The following is an 18,273-nucleotide window of genomic DNA, read 5'->3' on the forward strand; positions in this document are numbered from 1 at the left end:
TAGGTGAATTTCTAGTTATCTATAATTTGAGATAACGGGGTGCATCGTATAGGTTGTCATTATCGCCAATTTAACCCTAATAATTAATTAAAAAATTACATAGTACACAAATTGAGTTTTTTTTTCTCAATGATTTTCCGCTCCGCCAAACTTCAGTTATCTGCGCCTGAGTTATTGTTTTTAACCGCACGTGAATTGTGTCACAGTATTGCAGGCTCTCTTCATTTCTCTCTCTTTCTGCTCTTTATCGAAGGTGCCAAATAATAAAAGGTAAGCGTTTAAAATCCTTAAAAATCTACTATATTTTCAAGGCATCGTGTAGTTTTATTACTTTATATGCATAAAATGGATATCACTCTTCCTTCCTACAAAGTTTGAAAGAATTCGAAGTAGTAGTTTTATAGTAAAACGTCTTCTAAATCAGACGCGTAACTCGTCTGTCAATCAGCTATGATTCTGGCCATAAATTTTAGCTAAAAATAATGTATAAATAGGAGATGGTTATATACGATGGAGGGTTTTCTGGATATGCATGTGATCCCTGCTTGGTCATGACAATGTTCTCCAACCTGTTTTGATATAGTAAGTACCATGGGAGCATACAAATATCTTGAAGAACTGTACAAAAAGAAGCAGTCGGACCTTCTTCGTTTTCTTCTGCGTGTACGATGTTGGCAATACCGCCAGCTCAATGCTATCCATCGAGCATCCAGGCCCACTCGACCAGACAAAGCCAGACGGCTTGGGTACAAAGCTAAGCAGGGTTATGTTGTCTACCGGGTTCGGATACGCCGTGGTGGTCGCAAGAGGAAAGTGCCTAAGGGTAACACACATGGAAAACCTGTCCGACAGGGTGTTAACAAACTGAAGTTCCAAAGAAGTCTTCGCTCTGTAGCTGAGGTAGGTTATGATGTGGGTGGAGGGTTTAATTTCTCTATCAAAGCAGCATCTAGACTAGTTGCCTGGTATTAATGTCCAGTATAGCACTGGTTTTAGCACTAGTCTTGAAACAATGGTTGTGATGTTGATGTTGATCATTCTACCCACTGATCTGATAAGTAGACTGGATAACCTAGGTTTATTTTGGTCGGTATATATTTGTCAGATCAGTGGTGATACCCCAAAACAAGCTCTACACCTATGGCTTATACTTGACACTGTGATCAGAAATAAGTCCTGAATACAAGTTTAAATGCAGCCTACTCGATAAACCATGATGGTTCTATCAAAAAAGTCTTGATTGTCACAGTAGCTTAGAATTTTGTCGTCTTCATTGAAACCTTTTCTACTCTGTAGGAAAGAGCTGGACGATACTGTGGTGGACTTCGTGTTCTCAATTCCTACTGGATAGCCCAGGATTCCACGTTCAAATTCTTTGAGGTCATCCTGGTTGACCCAGCCCACAACGCCATCCGTCGTGACCCAAGGATCAACTGGATATGCAAAGCAGTCCATAAGCATAGAGAGCTCAGAGGTCTCACTGCTGTCGGACGCAAGAATCGTGGCATCCGAAAGGGCCATCTGTACAACAAGGTTCAAGGTGGTTCCCATCGTGCCAACTGGAAGAAGCACAACTCACTCTCATTGCGGCGATATCGTTAGATTTTGTACAAAATGATTGTGAAATAAATTATGATCTCATAGGCCATGGTCTTGTTCATTTTGTAGCTCAATTCATAATGCCAGCTGGCAATAGTTATGCACTGGGAAATTCACTAAACCACCAATATAAATTGGCCCAAAATTAGGAAAAAAAATGACTTCAAACCAAATCAATTGATAAGAATGTATTCTAATCTTACATTGCAACTGCATATTGTATTTCTATATAATTTAATATTTACATTTCAATATATTCACATGACAACATTGTCAAAATAGTTTAGGGTATTTTTCAAACTCCTCCTTTGTAAATTCATCAACTCTCTTCGGCATTGAAGCAGGTGCTTCTAATTGAGCATAAATGTTCTCGGCATAAGGATGTTCTTCTCCTTCAAACAAAAACAATCTTGACATGAAAACCTTTCTTGAATTATTTTTAGGGAGCATGCCATTTACTGCTCGCCAGAGCACCCGAGTTGGATCTTTCCGGTGCAGAGATATTGCGTTTGTTTCTTTCAGTCCCCCAGGATAGCCTGTAACACATTTACTTCATTGTAAATATTGTGTAAACTATGTGTGATAATCATTATCATTCAGGGTCAGTATGTTAAAACGATGTGTTTTAACATTGTCATTGATGTAAAACGAGACGAGAAATCAGTACCCTAAATCGTACATGGCATACCTGTGTGATGCCTATACACTTTCCTATCCCATTTTCGCCCGCTAAATGCAATGTCTTTCGTGTTAACCACGACGACAAAATCACCAACATCGGCCTTAGGGTGCCATATTGGTTTGGTCTTGCCTTGCAAAATCGTTGCAATATACGCCGCTAAACGCCCGTTTATTTGGTCCTTTGCATTTATCAGGTACCATAGTCTTGTGTGAGTGAGAAGACTTTGTCTAAAACGATTTCCTACGAGCATAACTGCTCGATTTTCGACACTTATTCGAGCAATTTTTTGGGTACAAAAATTTTAAAAAATTTCCACATGGCTTCGAAAAAATGAACATGCGGTACGTTTAGACAGCAGTGAATATTAAATACCATCGTTCTAGGGACGAAATTATAACGAAAATAAAGCATAATTCATTTATGTATTTATTTTTTTGCAGTTTTATCCCACTTATGAAGACGTTTATTATTATAGGCATAAAGACCTGCCTTAGGACTTTATTTAACTTTGTACAATATTTTGGCAATTGTACGAACAGTGTAATATTCAATTATCAAAAACAATTATAATGATGCATTTTGCATAATCTAAAATGACAGTAAACAGTTTTCAATGAGATGCTTTTGTGGACGTTAAAATTTTACAAAGAACACTCATTTAGGCAATTTAGGCACGATATTCTGCATATCTTCGTATCCACATTTTAGCACTTTCTGCATTTCGGCGATGTTTTTTTTTCTGCTTAAAACCTAGAGTTTGGAGTTTGGACTGGGACCGACACCATAAATTCCATAGATTCGAAGTGCCAATTTTGAAAAGAAAAATTGTACATCTGTAAACAAATTGTAATTCTTACGAAAAACAATGGATTCAAGTGAGTAACCTTTAGTATATTTGCTTTTAACGCTAATCGCAATGTTAAGCGATATATTTTGGTGTTTCTTGTTCATTTCTGTTTGTGATTCCAGGCTTTTCCCGCGTTCCCTCAACCGGTTTACAGCAGTCACCATTACTAAGAGGTGGTGGTATGGTAAGCCAAACTGGTTCGATGAGTTTTGGCACACCAACTCACGGTCAAAACACGAGCAGTTATCTTCCTGGATATTTGCTGGGTGGACATACACCATCCCAAATGGTAAAGAGAAGTAAACCAGTTTCACCACCATTCAATTCCTTTACCATATAATACCATACAGAACTTGTAACCTGGTTGAATTTAATGCTTTGTTCGCCGAGATCTTTGCCAGCATAGAGAGAACCAGATGCTGTTCTAGCTGTCTTAAACTATGAATAATTCCTTTTTTAGTCTCATTCACATGACATGTCATACGTGCAAAGTACCCGTAAAAGTCCGGGAAAGATGAAATCCTGGTCACCATCCAGATCAGGAGGACCAAGTTATAGCAGTCACAGCAAAACCAGCACCAACAGAGACAGGAAAGATTCCAGAGATGTTCGAAACACATTGTATGTATTGAGATGTAACACATATTCATAAACCATAAACCATTTGCTGACTGCTAAGTTCATTTTTTTGTTCAAGTGAAAGCAATACTCCGAAGAGTTTAAGAGGAAAGGCCCCTCCTGTCGCAGATCTATTTAGTGAGAATACAAGCGTAGTTCAAACAGGAAGTCCATTAAGAAGAGACAACCATAATGTAAATATATGATTGAGTATCTTAAAATGCAAATGCACCAGATGAAGTTGGATAGCTAATGAAGCGAGTTATTACTGAAATTACTGTATTGTTTATATTTTCAGATGGATGTTCATATGATGACCCTTCAATCACAGACAAATTCTCCCAGTAAGTAGGCAGACATATTTCTCCGATTGTGTGATCTTTAGAACCAATACTTTCATCTTCTTTTGAAGGTCGCACACCACAACAAAACACAACAGACTTCAGAGAACACTTGTTGAGTCCTTCCAGGAAACATATTTCATCGCCGGCTCAAATTGATCCATTCTATTCTCAAGGGTAAAGAAATTGTAACTAATTCGTACTTGCCCTGTACTGTGGTTAACTTGTACTGAGGTTTTTTTTTCAAATTATGAGAACAAATCAGTTGAATTTAGATTGTTAATAATATTTATTTTAGTGAAAACATAACAACAAATGAAGTGCTTGATGAATGCTCCATCACAGCTTTTGGGTATGATCATTTTTGTCTGTCTTGATGCCTTTTCTAGATCTTCGTGTTTTGTATGTCTGTTTGGGAAGATATAAGACACTTTGTTTTCTTCCTTAAGGTTCCCACCATCAGCAAGTTCTTTTTTACTTCAACAATTTTCTCAATATGGAAGCATATTAAAGCATGAAGTATGTACAGTTTATTTATTTTCAAATCAAATCAACTTTATATAATCAGGGTAGTCGCTGGTATCAATGTTAGCCCTGAACCTTCGATCAACTTCGGTCTTTCAAAAGATGCAGACATCATTTCTGAAAAGTTATTCTACCATTATGTAAACCATCTTAACAGGTTGCTTCAAATGGGAATTGGATGCATGTTAAATATCAATCAAAACTTCAAGCAAAAAAGGTGGGATGAAAGAAAATTTATAATTCACAACAAGAAATGTGGTGTAACTGTTATATATCTTTTATTTTCATTACAAGGCATTGAGTAAAAATGGTAAAATATTTGGAAACAATATGATGGTTGGGGTGAAGCAATGTATCGATAAGGTCAGCATCATAATTTGTCTCAGAAATATTTTAACATTCTTTATTTGTCTAGATTCATTATCATTTCATCCTTTCTCTTTTTTGTTCATACACAGAATTTTATGTTTGAAACGGGCAAAGAGAATCTTCCATCATCCATCACAAAGTCGACAATATCAAGTGATGTTGCTGTCTCCTCACCTTCCAGAAAGACTCCAATACGACCTTTGACTGCTGCTTATCACGCTGCCAGCAGTGATCTTGAGGTATTGAGACAAACATATAACACATATAACATAATTTTCCACCGAAAGAAACTTAACTTAAACTAACCTTCTTTACACTGGATAGCTCTATCAGTTCTAAACTGTTCTTCCTAGAGGTCCAGTAAGGATCATCTCTTATTGATCCAGTGTTACTACAGGAGGAAACCTAAACTAAACTAACTTTATTTATACTGGATAGCTCTATCAGTTCTAAACTGTTCTTCCTAGAGGTCCAGTAAGGATCATCTCTTATTGATCCAGTGATACTACAGGAGGAAACCTAAACTAAACTAACTTTATTTATACTGGATAGCTCTATCAGTTCTAAACTGTTCTTCCTAGAGGTCCAGTAAGGATCATCTCTTATTGATCCAGTATTACTACAGGAGGAAACCTAAACTAAACTAACTTTATTTATACTGGATAGCTCTATCAGTTCTAAACTGTTCTTCCTAGAGGTCCAGTAAGGATCATCTCTTATTGATCCAGTATTACTACAGGAGGAAACCTAAACTAAACTAACTTTATTTATACTGGATAGCTCTATCAGTTCTAAACTGTTCTTCCTAGAGGCCCAGTAAGGATCATCTCTTATTGATCCAGTGTTACTACACGAGGAAACTCAAAATAGAAGAGGCGACTCTTCCAAACTGTAATGAAATAAAGGTAATCCTTTACTCGTGGTAACACTAATCGATATTTTCATGTTCAAGGTCTCTGGAAGCACGTCGAACACTCCCCAGAAGAGTAACAACTTGGTGTCGAAAGCAATGGAATATGTTTTCGGTTGGTAACAGATCATTGGTGCTTTCCTGTGCCTCATTGCTGCCTGGTTAGCTGAAGTAAATATTATATATTTCTCGCGAATTTAAGCGGTAACTCTTTAGGAATTGAAAAAATTATAAAAAGACAAATGTGTATGGGACATCTTAAATGTAAGAATAATTCTGGTAAAGACCATAATATATAGTAAGGTTTTCGTTGTCAGCGAAAGCGTATGCCAAAGGAACGATAATGCCGATTTTCAAACCTTACTCTTTAGAAAAATTTTTCTTTAAAATTTATGAAACGAAGATCTAAAAAAAAGAAAGGAAATCACGTTAGACCGCACGCATTGTTTTCACCCTTGGCCCTGGGATATAGTCAAAGTTATTTTTGACGATGTCTGTTTGTTTTGTCACTGGATTACGGCTAAACCACTCTTCACAGCTTCACCTTATAGTCATACAAGTTTTACGCACCTTCTACAAAACCAACCATGTTTTACAAGGAATTGAAAACGGCTCTTCAGCCCCATTTACACTCCACAATTTAGGTTTGGTACGAATGAGATTTGGACCATCTATTCAGGCATAAAATTTTAAGCTAATTTCATTAATCTCAATTTTATCCGACCTTTCAGACCTAAAATTGAATATAATGTAAACGGTTAAAATTTGTACGCATGAAGTTTGACTAACCATTAGGGAGTAAAAATTTCATTCGTACCAATTTTCTCCGTACCGTACTAAAAATTGTGCGTTGTTTAGATGGGGATTTCGATGGCGGCAAGACTTTAAATTTATCCGCGGGCTGCTTTAATCCTCGAGCATTAAATGTGATTGTCTTTGCGAAAACCTTACATTGTAATGGAAATGTTGTAATATATTAATTCCAGAGAGAATCAGATTCGTGTTTGATCAGCAGGTTATTGTAACAAATTAAAAAATGGGATACTAAAATCGATCTTTTGGAAGAACATTTTAGAACTGATAGAGCTATCCAGTTTAGTTTAGGTTTCCTCCTGTAGTAAGACTGGATCAATAAGAGATGATCCTTACTGGATCTCTAGGAAGAACAGTTTAGAACTGATAGAGCTATCCAGTATAAATAAAGTTAGTTTAGTTTAGGTTTCCTCCTGTAGTAAGACTGGATCAATAAGAGATGATCCTTACTGGATCTCTAGGAAGAACAGTTTAGAACTGATAGAGCTATCCAGTATAAATAAAGTTAGTTTAGTTTAGGTTTCCTCCTGTATTAACACTGGAACAAGAATAGACGATCCCTACTTGACCTCTAGAAAGAAATCAAAGAACTGTTTGGTATACATAAAGTTGAGGGTAAATCACTTCACTCGAAGCAGGTAAATTCTAGAGGTTCTGAGGCAATGCTCTCGTCACTGAGAGATCATGACATGATCACTATGAAAAATATTTTTATACCACTGTTGCTAGGAAATTCTTGATCCACAAAAAATACTTTTGTGATGCAAATGTTGCACAATATGATTGCGATAAACTAACTTGTGACGTTCCCATAATGCAGTGCTGACGTGGCACACTTGATTGACAGCTGCGACATATCGTTATGCCAGAGCGATAAGCGGAACTCTCAGACCGAAAGAAAGGCCTTGAAGAATCATGCCCAAAAGTGAATATTTCGCCTACTTTTCGCCTATAACGTAAACCTTTGATTCCGGTAAGTCGTCGGTAAGTACGTCTGTGAAGATCACTGGGAAATAGCGATGATTTCTGGGCGAATTTTATGTCTATACTTTCGGTTCCCTAGACAATACGAGAGCGAATTATCGGAATGGGGAGGGTTTCGTCATGAATTCATAGCCGATATCTGTTAGCTAAATTTGTAGAGTTTGTAGCGCCTAAATCAATGGGTTGTATTTTTTTTGGATGCGAGAAAGGCTATGGTATGCACTGCTGTTTGTATTTTTGAAATCTAAGCATTTTTGCTTAAAATAAGAATATTTAAATGAGTTACAATTTCGATAAATACATGTAAGATGGGGTAATATCGCAACATATTGCAGCTTGACGTGACGTCATATATTTGGGTCTTTTATCTAAAGCGAGCCAATCAGCGTTTAGCAATGGTGAACTCGCGTTGCTTTGTGGGATGCCACAATGATCATTTGTGAACAACACTCTTGTTCGAAAGAATCGTTGGTTGTAAAGTGCTAAGAAAATTGCTGAATTTTGCTAGTTTTACTTGAGAATCTTCGCTTTTATTTGCGAAACTGGCTTTCAGAATGAACGACGGCTCTCTTAGAGGTATTAGATTTTAAAATTTATAAAAATCCAAGCCGTGTGCAGCGACGATAGTTGGCCGTTCGTCTATTTGAGTGTTGCCTTGTTTTGGTCAGTTTCTTGTATTTTTTTATGCAACTTTCTCTAAACTTTCTTTCCTTTTGCGTTCTAGTTGCCCCAAGGAGGTTCTCCGACGATGGCATGAATAGCATGGTATGATTTTACACTATCTTACGGCGAAAGCCGACATTTGATTTACCACGCTCAAATGTTTGAATGGCTTTGACATATTTCTGCTGTTTCGTGCCAACGTAGCTTTCCTCACAAAATTCTCCTCTGAATTATCCATTCTAGCCCGCACCAGAACCGAAGAAACTACGGAAAAGTCTAGAGGAATTCAACTCGTTTTGCAGTTATGTTTTAGCTTACGAAGCTCGATTACAAGAGGTGTGTACAACTGAAGTGCTCGTTATGTTATGTGTTCTGTGCCATAAAAACCCAGCAAAACCACATCCATATGCCTTTATATTCACACTGTCTTCTACCCTACCCTTTCTCGTTTGTGTTGACGCCGATCGAGCTAGAAATCTGAAAAGGAGATCAACGTACTCTCCAATAACTTCGACTATGCGAATTTGAATACTTATGTGTTGTCGTATATACTTCTGTGTAGTGAAATTCCTGTAAAACCTTCTCTTTTTAGTTTAAATATTATACCCCGACCAACCTTGCTTCTTGTTCTACGTTACCAAATCATTTTAGCGTTGAATTTCAATCGTAACGCAAAATTTTCGTGCGATTGCTTCGGGGCTGCGATTTATGGCCATTTGCAAGATGGCGTTCGTGTCATCCCTTTGTGTCTCGTTGTCCTACTATAGGTCGAACGGCGGAGAAGACAAAGTCCGAAATCATCCGGAGAAGAAAGCACAAGTTCAAGTACAGACTCGGCTTACAGCGAAAGCATATCGTCTCCAGACAGTTCAGATGAACGACTGTTGGATAACGTCGACGAAGAATACGATTCAGGTATAACATACAAATTGTAAACACTTGGAACGTTTTCACGACGTTCATCACATGTATGGCCGCATGCAGACCTTTCCCAACACTTTACAACTCTGTCTTGTATCCTAGAATGGGGCTAACGAACTATATTTAGAAGGATCTTACATCTTCCGTATCGTTTTTACACCAAAGATGTGCTTTCTTTCATGTTTTCATACGATTAAAACTCTAGCACTTGACTACATTTTCAAACCTCGTATGTCATGCTATCTATGTGATGCTTAAAATTTTGATTTTCTGCGCTAGGATTGAGCAAAATAATGCTCAAGAACAATCCTTTTACTGGCTATGTGTATTTTCTTTTTGCTTTTGTTAACTTTGACATATTCGACCTCTTTTACAGGCGATGAATCGTGGAATAAAGTAACGTGTTTTTGCGAAAAGCCTTTCGCAGGTATGAAATAATTATTTACTTTTTCTTGTTCAACATTGCACCATTGTTACAAAATATTTTCGATATCAAAATATATTCCCTCATTTGAACGACGAACTTCATTCCTGGCTATTTCTGGCAAATGTGAAACGAACGGGTTGCAAGATTGATATACAATTTGCGTCAAATTTCTATTTCCTGCTGGTGCCATTCCTTTGCTAAGTTTCAACTGTGTTCTGTTTTAAATAGTCGTTTTGATCTCCGCATAAACAATGTTTAAATGTTATTTCTACGTTGTCCTATAATATATAAATAAACCTCTAAAATATTTTAAAGCAAAACTCAGGCATGCTTAGCTTAGCCCGTGCAACTTGATTGACAATTACTAGTACAAGCAAAGAGTTGTGTTTAACATTAACGTTTGTGTTATTTCATTGTATGGAGTATTGTTTTTTTTAAACGAGAACGTTGTCACTGTATCGACTCGAAAAATCTCCATGTCATTGAATGAAAACGAGCCCACTTCGTTATTTACCTACTTGCGTATAAAGATATTTTGAGCAGCACTAATTTCTGATATATTCGTGATGCGGGTCGTATAGGAGACATGATATAACGTTGTCGGTGAATGTAGTCGAATTCGTTGGTTTCAAATCATAAAAAGCGACTAAAAATAGTTTTATTATTCTATCATTAAAGTGTTATTTGATGTTTAGTGTAAAAAATGGGAAGGAACAAGCTTATCTCCTGTACTTTAAACGGTTAAAATTGAAGATTAAAACAGTTAAATTGTCGAGTGTTTTTAGTTCTTGTTAAAAAATCTTATCTAGTTCTTGTTAAAAAATCTTATTTATCGTTTCCTTGTACAATCTGACACATGTGTTTATAGTTAACATCCTTCAACAACAAGGGGGGAAGCCATTTTCAATCCCTTCCTTAAAGTTTAAGTTTTCCCCCCATCCTAACAACATTAGGGAAGAATTGCAGAAGATTATCCATATTTATTATATAAAATACCCCGGTGACCCAACACATTCCTCCTGGATTAGTAAACCTATCTATCTATGTATCCCAAGCCCTGTACAAACAATAGTCCATGTTGAAAAGAGGATTGTGGCCAGTGATGTAAATAAGTGTCTTGTTTACATTTTCAACTGCTATAGTCTTTAAAATACAACCACTGTCAGCTACACTTTAAATGAATGTGGACTGAAATTTGTGTCCCTGAGAAGGTTGCGGCATTGAGTTTGAGATCGGCCTATATTTGTTATGAGCAGAAATTATCAGCAGATCAGAGGCTGCTGCAATCCGTTTTTCCTGTAACAAGGGTCACAAAGGTTCTGTGTGTGTCATCGAAGTACAAAAACGTATGTCACATGATTTTTCTACTTTGTGTAGGTCGACCAATGATCGAATGTTCAGAGTGTCTAGTATGGATACATCTTTCGTGTGCGAAAATCCGAAAATCGAATGTCCCCGAAGTTTTTGTGTGTCAAAAGTGTCGAGATGCAAGACATACAATGAGAAGGTCTCAAAGAGTAAAGACGACGCCTAGTCCGAAGCGTATGTGATAGCAGTTGTTGCTACTGCAACATCCCTATGTACAAATATGTAAATATATATACTGCTTTGACGTAAAGCATTCGCAGACACAAGACAGAGACAGATAAAACATGCTGTCGTGCTCTATTATAATTTATATGATGGTGTTGGGTGTTTTGTATGTTCGGAATACCCAAGTTATTTTGAAATAATTAGGGTTTGCAAATTTCAAACAGCATGAAGGACTGTTCAATAATGTTCAAGTTTTCAGACGTGTGTGTGTGTTTTACTTTCACATAAATCCTCTGTTTAGATGCTTGACAATTTATCCATCAAACATTGTAGTCAGTGCTGTACGTTGCTTTGGGTAAATACCTAAGCTTTGCTCCCTTTCGATGCCAACCTTTTATAAACATTGCTACATACTTTCTTGAGATTAGGAACCACCAGGTCAAGTGCTCAGTGGAGGATTTACAGCCAGAATCAAATTTACTGCATTTTGCAGGGTACTTGCAAATAATATGCTTTCTGCAATTGCATGTAAATTTTAATGTCAGACTGAAAAAGTTCTGTTTTGTAAAAAAAACTGCATCTTGTATGAATATACTAGTGAGTGATATGACAGCTCCAATTGATGATTTGAGGATATTATTTTTGTTTGCATTTAAACATTTGAAAATGCTATGTGTTATATATGGTGCTTTTTTATCCAAACCAAATCCAGTTGTAGCTGCCACATCAATTGTAGTGATGTTGAAGTTGAGGGTGAGCCTTGGTGTTGTTGGCTCCTGTTGAGAAAAAATAAATATTCCTCCATAACTTGACGTGTTGTGTCTTGAATCAAACCACCTGCATTTTAAGAGGCTAAGTGAGACCACAGCAAAGTTTTTATGATTTGAGGTTTTGATAACATTGTATGAAAGAAAATAGTGAATTGAATGGCTCGCTTTTTGTCTGACGTTAGCCCTTGTTAGGATAGAAAACTTTTACCTGGGCCAAACGAAGTTCAGTTACTTACTTAAAAACCCTAGGTACGAGGTAATGACTTACTGAATGTTGCCAAATGTTACTAAATTTTTGTGACTTACTAAAATAATGTTGCCAAAAATTATCCATCCAGTTGTTAAAGAACACTCCAGTTTAAGCTCAGTGATTATATGCAGTCCAGCGTGTACAAAGTAAATGTTAAGCTATTATGTGTATGCTACATAAAGTATTCTACAACCTATCCGTCCGCACTGAATGCTGGGATATCAATGGTGGCGGAGAGAGGGTCTTTTGAAACGTAAAAAACGTGAAAAGTTGTTCTTCAAACGACAAAATGCCTCCCGTTAGTGCAACTACAGAAGAAAATAAAGATGGAAGCGAACCAGCGCCATCAAAACCAACTATTGGTATTATTTATCCGCCGCCAGAAGTGAGGAGTATCCTTGAAAATTATGCTTTATAAACACGTTGTCTGGGCTGTATTATAAATCATCAACTTTATAATAAGTAATGTTGCGCAAACCGCAAACATTAAGCTAAACAGCAGCTTTGTAATAAATGTATGTAGTGGTAAATGCCGCAGTTTGCTGATAGATTTTTGCTGATAGTTCTTGTGTAGTCACCACAGAGTATAATCAGTTTTTCACACACAATAGAATTCCATGTCAAAGGTAGATTAGGTCATTAGGAATGATGGAAAATATTTTCAGTAAGAGCATTACAGTTATATATGTACACCTTGAGTCCATGTCCAAAGGACTAAATAGAGGAATGGATGGCAGAATAAAGGAAATGATCGCTAAAAATCTTAACCACGGTATTCAGATATTGTTGACAAAACTGCAAGCTTTGTTGCAAGAAATGGTATGTTAGACATAAAAATGAATTCACATGTATTACTGCAGCATTCCACCACCGTCCAGTCCAATGTTTTTACAAATATTTGGAATTTCTCTCATTTTTTAGGTCCTGAGTTTCAGACAAGGATCAGGCAAAATGAACAAAATAACCCAAAATTCAACTTCTTGAACACGGGTGATCCATACCATGCTTATTACCAACACAAAGTCAAAGAATTTAAGGAGAATGAGGGCAAAAGTAAGTAGTTTGATTGAATCAATAAAAAATCTAGAAATGTATGGAGATTGTCTGAATATCATGAATAGAAGTTCTAAACACATTTACCAATATTATTTCCACATTGCACTGTAAAATTATTTGTTTTGTACTTCTTTAGTTCCTGAACCAGTCATTCAACCACTCATGTCCATACCAACAACTAAGGTATATTCAATATTCAAACTTCTTTGCCAAATTTATTTTTTACCTCACCTTCATTTCTTTACCCTTTATCTAGCATTTATCCCTTTATGCATTCCTTCCTACATTAGCCCTTCTACCACCCTTCCCCTTTAACTTATCTCATACTTGCCCCACATTCCCAACCCCTTCCCACCATACTCTCGCTAGTCACCACATCAATTCACCGCCTCCTATATCCTGCCCTAGCCCCCTACCTTAGCCCCCTATCTTAGCCCCCTCCTAGTCATATTTGTCAATGATATTCTTTATCCTATAGATCAAGCCTGCAGTTACAGGACCCCAAATGACCATTGTTGAACCAGAAGTCCCCACTGAACCACCACCAGAATATGAATTTCTTGCAGATCCTCCCAGCATATCATCCTTGGACTTGTAAGTTGTCTAGAATCCCCAGAGAAACACTTTCAACCATCATTCAATAACATTCTTGGATTGCTTTTAACTCTGTAGGGACATTGTGAAGCTGACTGCTCAGTTTGTGGCAAGAAACGGACGACAATTTCTAACAAACCTCATGAACCGAGAACAGGTTTGAATCCAATCCACTTTTGCAATTAAAAATTTCACATTGTTCTTCATGTTAGTCTCTCAAAGTTGGAGAATAAAACTGAGAAATAAACTAGATTTCTATCTTTTTAGAGGAATTATCAGTTTGATTTCCTGCGACCCCAACACAGCCTGTTTAATTATTTCACAAAATTAGTGGAGCAGTACACAAAGGTACAGAGAAAATTCAATGATTTACATGCAGTATTTATATTCTAAAATAATTAATTGACTAATATAAATTATTATTTAAAAACAATTTTTGCAGGTATTGATTCCACCAGGAAATATTAAGGAGAGATTGAAAGAGAAAACTGAAGATCCTTTTAAGGTACTCTAACTTGTTGTCAATCGTTTATTAACCTATAGTTTTTACTAAAAGCATAAACGTAACAATATCTCTTGCTGGTTCTGTACTGACTATGCCCTTACTCTGTGAATACCAACCTTTCTCGTAATGGCATCAAGCACGGGAAGCCTAATGTTACACGATGTTTGATTCGCTTTGCAAAACAACAAGCCAATTCAACTTTTCATAACGTCAGGCTTTGAGTCATTATTGGTAATATCTATTCTTGTTTTCTTGTTAGATTCTGGAGAATGTTAATTATCGCGTCAGATGGGCCAGACACAGGGAACAGGAGAAACAGAAAGTAGAAGATGAGAAAGAAAAGGAAAGAGGTTAGCTGATAAAGAAATAAATAATAGTTGGGTTTTGTTTGTGTGATTGAAGTGTCAATTTTCAAATGTCGATTTTCAAATTTTCTTCGTAGTATCATTTGCTCAAATTGACTGGCACGATTTTGTTGTCGTCGAAACTGTTGAGTTCAAAGACAATGAAATGGGTAAGTGTTGTTGCTCGAAGAATGCAAGTCAACTGCTCCATAATTTTCCAATCAATGCTTCAATGTCTGCTTCTTCTTGTCAGGTAATCTACCTCCGCCTGTAACACTGGAACAGCTTGGGGCAAGGATCTTAGATCAAGAAAGATCAGGAACTGATAAGGTACATAGGGGCATGTGTCAGTTGTGTAGCATTGAAGGTTCCATCTCTTTGTCAATTTTTTCTCTACGCTGCTGGGTTTTCACGGAGGAATAATGTAATCATGCCTTAAACATTTTCTGTTTGAATTATTTGAATTCTCAGGGGAAAGACATGGAAGGAGAGACCAAAGGCAAAGATGATGAGTACGATATGATGGATATTGAGATGGAAGACGAAGACGAATCACAACCACCACCACCCCCTAAGGTACTGTACATGTGGTTTGGATTGTATCCAATAGAAAAAAATAGTTTAGTTTAATAGAGATGGTTTTGTATAGTTCACCTTAAAAAAATTATACTTTACATTCATTTGTTCAGGACACTCAAAGAGACAACCGTCCCCCGTCGCCCCCTCGCCCACAAGAGCCTCCACCACCCCAACCTCCCCTTCCACCCATGGCACCTGGTACAAACATCCAGATTCGTAAAGACTACAACCCGAAACAAGTCAGAGCACCTGGAACGGTCCCCCCTGATAACTACCTCATTTCACCGATAACCGGGGAGCGCGTACCACCTCAGGAGTTTGATGAACACATGAAGATTAGTTTGTTGGATCCCAAATGGAAGGAACAAAGGGATAGATTTGAAGCCGAGAAGAAACAACAGGAGACTGTCTTTGCATCAGGTAGGTGGGGAGGGGTTGGGATACGGAAATAAATTGAGGTGTACACCTATGGATATAAGTGTACACCTATGGATCTGTGTGTACACCTATGGATCTACGTATACACCTATGGATCTAAGTGTACACATATGGATCTAAGTGTACGCCTATGGATGGATGTGTACATCCATGGATGTGCCAACCTCGTAAATGTACGTGTACCCCTATGGATGTATGTGTACACCTGCGGTTGTAATTGGGGTCAAATTAAGATAATGTTAAGTGAGTAATATTTTCACGTGACCAGGTTCCTCGATGGAGAGCAATTTGAAACATATCGCAGAGCGCCGTACTGACATTTTCGGTAAGGGCGATGTTGAGACATTCATCGGTCAGAAGTTTGGGGAAGAGGATGTCAAACAGCCCGAAAAGGTCACGTGGGATGGACATACTGCATCGATTAGTGCGACTGCGCAGAAAGCTGCGGCTGGCATTTCATTGGAGGAACAGATCGAGCAGATTCACAAACAAATTGGCATGGTGTAAGAGATGGCTTCTTTTTTGTAAATTAGAAAGAACAGTTTAGGGCTAATAGAGCAATTCGGTATAAATATAGTTAAAGTTAGGTTTCTTACTGGACCTCTAAGAAGATGGTTGTGTAAATAATTTTCGCGTTGCTGATGGTATTTCCCCCTTTCAGACCTGACAAAGAAAAAGAAGCGATTGGTCCAAAGCCTTCAAATAACCCCCCACCACCTCCTCCTCATATGCAACTGCCACGTCCCCCACCTCTCAATCAATCTTTAGCCAGACCACCCCCTCCCCCGGGATTCCCATCCATGCCAAACATGCCTCGTATGCCACCGCTGGAACAAAGAAACCAACCACCACCACCTCAAATGATGAGACCACCCGTACCTCCCCCACAAAGATTTATGGGTAAGTAATTCAGATAGGTAGCCACGTGTGAGGCGCATGGCAGCCACGTGGAAGCGGTGGAAGTTACTAAGTTTTAGGCATGGGCGGTTTTTCTTTGCTATTGTCTTCTTTTCATGGATGGAAACGAGTTAATAGTTATGAATGCTACTCTGAATGCTCTGATGTATAGATGCTTTTGTTCGCGAATCTGTAACTTGCCCGCTCGTTCACATCTGTCAAAAGAAGAAAATCTCTCGTAACATCGCTGACTTTTGATGTGCTTTTAGGTATTCCTCCTCCAATGCAACCTCCACCATTCATCCGCCCGGATGTGCAGGCTGCACCCCCAGTCATCCAACCCGACGAGCCCGCGGCTAAGAAGTCGAAGGTCGACGCTGGACCAGAAGCTAATCTTATTCCAGAGAACATCTTCTTACAAAAACATCAAGGCTCCGTCAGGTTCCAAGTGCAAGTGCCTGATATTCCCGACAAAACTGAATGGAAATGTCAGGGACAGAAGATCTCCTTGACTCTACCTTGGACGGATCCGGTGAGAATGTTGTTTGTCTGTAACTGATCCATAGGAATCTGCATCGATTCATTGTTATCCATATCTATCAACATCTGCATCAAGCTTAATCTCCATTTATCCATTATATCTGCAATTTATCCATCATATGCATCTATACATCATCTATATTAATCTGTTCTTTTATCATAATCACTCCCATCTATCACCCACCACCTCGCCATATCATCTCCATCTATCCATCATCCTAGTCTTCACCTATCCCCCGTTGCCCATAATTCCCCTCGCATCACAGCCACTGAATTATATTTAATCCTTTTTGAAGGTTTCTGTTATCAAAGCCAAGCTACACGAAGAGATTGGAATGCCTGCAGGAAAACAGAAACTTCAACTTGAGGTAAGTCAAATACACTGTGGAAACTGTGAAAATTAATACCCCTTGAGTCGTACGTATCTCTTACGATGTGATCTTTGAAACGAGGCAATCTCACATTGTGCAGTTATTGAGGCAAAAGGTTTTTGAGATAATCGGTGTATTTATCAATCTTTCTTGCAGAGTATGTTTATCAAAGATTCCAACACATTGGCCTACTACAACTTCTCACCTGCGAGCGTCGTTCAATTACAAGTCAAGGAACGTGGTGGACGAAAGAAATAGATCATGCTATACGCATGTCAGGTAATGGAGAGGAAACTCACCGAGCATATTGAAAGATACTACGTTAGTGTAGAAGACTATGAACTACAGGAGGAAGCTAGGTTGGCAGTAGTAGAAGATATAAGACTAACCTACCTTGAGTAAATATACACAACAAAAGTAAGGCGAAAATGTTTTCCCTTTGTATATAAATGCAACTCATTTTAACTTGAAATTTTGCATTGTACATTTGTGTTCGCCAAGAAATACCTTCATACCGCTGTTTTGCACAAAACCGGCAAATTTCGGATTTGGTTGCATTTTCTTTAGTGTCGCGTTGTGAGAGTGTTAGGTTTGAAAGGAATATAAACGATAATAATCCCTTTCTCCAATAGTTTTGATCATGTGGCAAACGATACGTTTGACGTTTCACTTATATTTTCACAATTTCGTTTCCTAT

At 37.9% G+C, this 18,273-nt stretch overlaps 5 protein-coding genes across 7 annotated transcripts; 4 read left to right on the forward strand and 1 right to left on the reverse strand.

Annotated features, from left to right (window-relative positions):
- Nucleotides 1-218: 218 nt before the first annotated feature.
- On the forward strand, nucleotides 219-1,644 carry LOC114523077 (60S ribosomal protein L15-like). The gene is made up of 3 exons (XM_028543907.1): nucleotides 219-270; nucleotides 584-900; nucleotides 1,297-1,644. The coding sequence occupies exons 2-3, from the start codon at nucleotides 592-594 to the stop codon at nucleotides 1,600-1,602; spliced, it is 615 nt and encodes a 204-aa protein (XP_028399708.1). The 5' UTR covers nucleotides 219-270; nucleotides 584-591; the 3' UTR covers nucleotides 1,603-1,644.
- Nucleotides 1,645-1,704: 60 nt separating this feature from the next.
- LOC114523078 (39S ribosomal protein L13, mitochondrial-like) lies at nucleotides 1,705-2,621 on the reverse strand. The gene is made up of 2 exons (XM_028543908.1): nucleotides 2,288-2,621; nucleotides 1,705-2,135 (listed from the first exon to the last, which is right to left on the reverse strand). The coding sequence occupies exons 1-2, from the start codon at nucleotides 2,529-2,531 to the stop codon at nucleotides 1,873-1,875; spliced, it is 507 nt and encodes a 168-aa protein (XP_028399709.1). The 5' UTR covers nucleotides 2,532-2,621; the 3' UTR covers nucleotides 1,705-1,872.
- Nucleotides 2,622-3,067: 446 nt separating this feature from the next.
- On the forward strand, nucleotides 3,068-6,927 carry LOC114523080 (nucleoporin NUP35-like). The gene is made up of 12 exons (XM_028543910.1): nucleotides 3,068-3,156; nucleotides 3,251-3,417; nucleotides 3,589-3,749; nucleotides 3,826-3,940; nucleotides 4,045-4,090; nucleotides 4,159-4,264; nucleotides 4,386-4,439; nucleotides 4,537-4,606; nucleotides 4,770-4,829; nucleotides 4,907-4,975; nucleotides 5,071-5,220; nucleotides 5,934-6,927. The coding sequence occupies exons 1-12, from the start codon at nucleotides 3,147-3,149 to the stop codon at nucleotides 6,012-6,014; spliced, it is 1,089 nt and encodes a 362-aa protein (XP_028399711.1). The 5' UTR covers nucleotides 3,068-3,146; the 3' UTR covers nucleotides 6,015-6,927.
- A 362-nt stretch (nucleotides 6,928-7,289) lies between these two features.
- LOC114523136 (PHD finger protein 23A-like) lies at nucleotides 7,290-12,030 on the forward strand. Of its 3 annotated transcripts, none has more exons than XM_028543988.1 (6): nucleotides 7,290-7,688; nucleotides 8,413-8,453; nucleotides 8,595-8,687; nucleotides 9,119-9,266; nucleotides 9,649-9,699; nucleotides 11,077-12,030. In XM_028543988.1, the coding sequence occupies exons 2-6, from the start codon at nucleotides 8,442-8,444 to the stop codon at nucleotides 11,247-11,249; spliced, it is 477 nt and encodes a 158-aa protein (XP_028399789.1). In that variant the 5' UTR covers nucleotides 7,290-7,688; nucleotides 8,413-8,441; the 3' UTR covers nucleotides 11,250-12,030. The 3 variants fall into 3 exon arrangements, with proteins under 3 accessions (XP_028399789.1, XP_028399788.1, XP_028399787.1); XM_028543987.1 differs by having other exon boundaries at nucleotides 7,292-7,677; XM_028543986.1 differs by lacking the exon at nucleotides 7,290-7,688 and adding an exon at nucleotides 7,701-8,264.
- Nucleotides 12,031-12,471: 441 nt separating this feature from the next.
- On the forward strand, nucleotides 12,472-18,048 carry LOC114523062 (splicing factor 3A subunit 1-like). Its single transcript, XM_028543883.1, has 18 exons — nucleotides 12,472-12,644; nucleotides 13,033-13,071; nucleotides 13,174-13,305; nucleotides 13,445-13,491; nucleotides 13,787-13,902; nucleotides 13,981-14,059; nucleotides 14,170-14,250; nucleotides 14,345-14,407; nucleotides 14,667-14,757; nucleotides 14,850-14,921; nucleotides 15,005-15,081; nucleotides 15,223-15,327; nucleotides 15,441-15,750; nucleotides 16,037-16,271; nucleotides 16,430-16,668; nucleotides 16,935-17,197; nucleotides 17,502-17,573; nucleotides 17,733-18,048. The coding sequence occupies exons 1-18, from the start codon at nucleotides 12,542-12,544 to the stop codon at nucleotides 17,832-17,834; spliced, it is 2,226 nt and encodes a 741-aa protein (XP_028399684.1). The 5' UTR covers nucleotides 12,472-12,541; the 3' UTR covers nucleotides 17,835-18,048.
- The last annotated feature ends 225 nt before the right edge of the window (nucleotides 18,049-18,273 follow it).

This window comes from Dendronephthya gigantea, unplaced genomic scaffold, assembly GCF_004324835.1.
Source record: "Dendronephthya gigantea isolate DGI-Jeju-01 unplaced genomic scaffold, DenGig_1.0 000026F, whole genome shotgun sequence".
In the NCBI taxonomy this organism is placed as follows: domain Eukaryota; kingdom Metazoa; phylum Cnidaria; class Anthozoa; order Malacalcyonacea; family Nephtheidae; genus Dendronephthya; species Dendronephthya gigantea.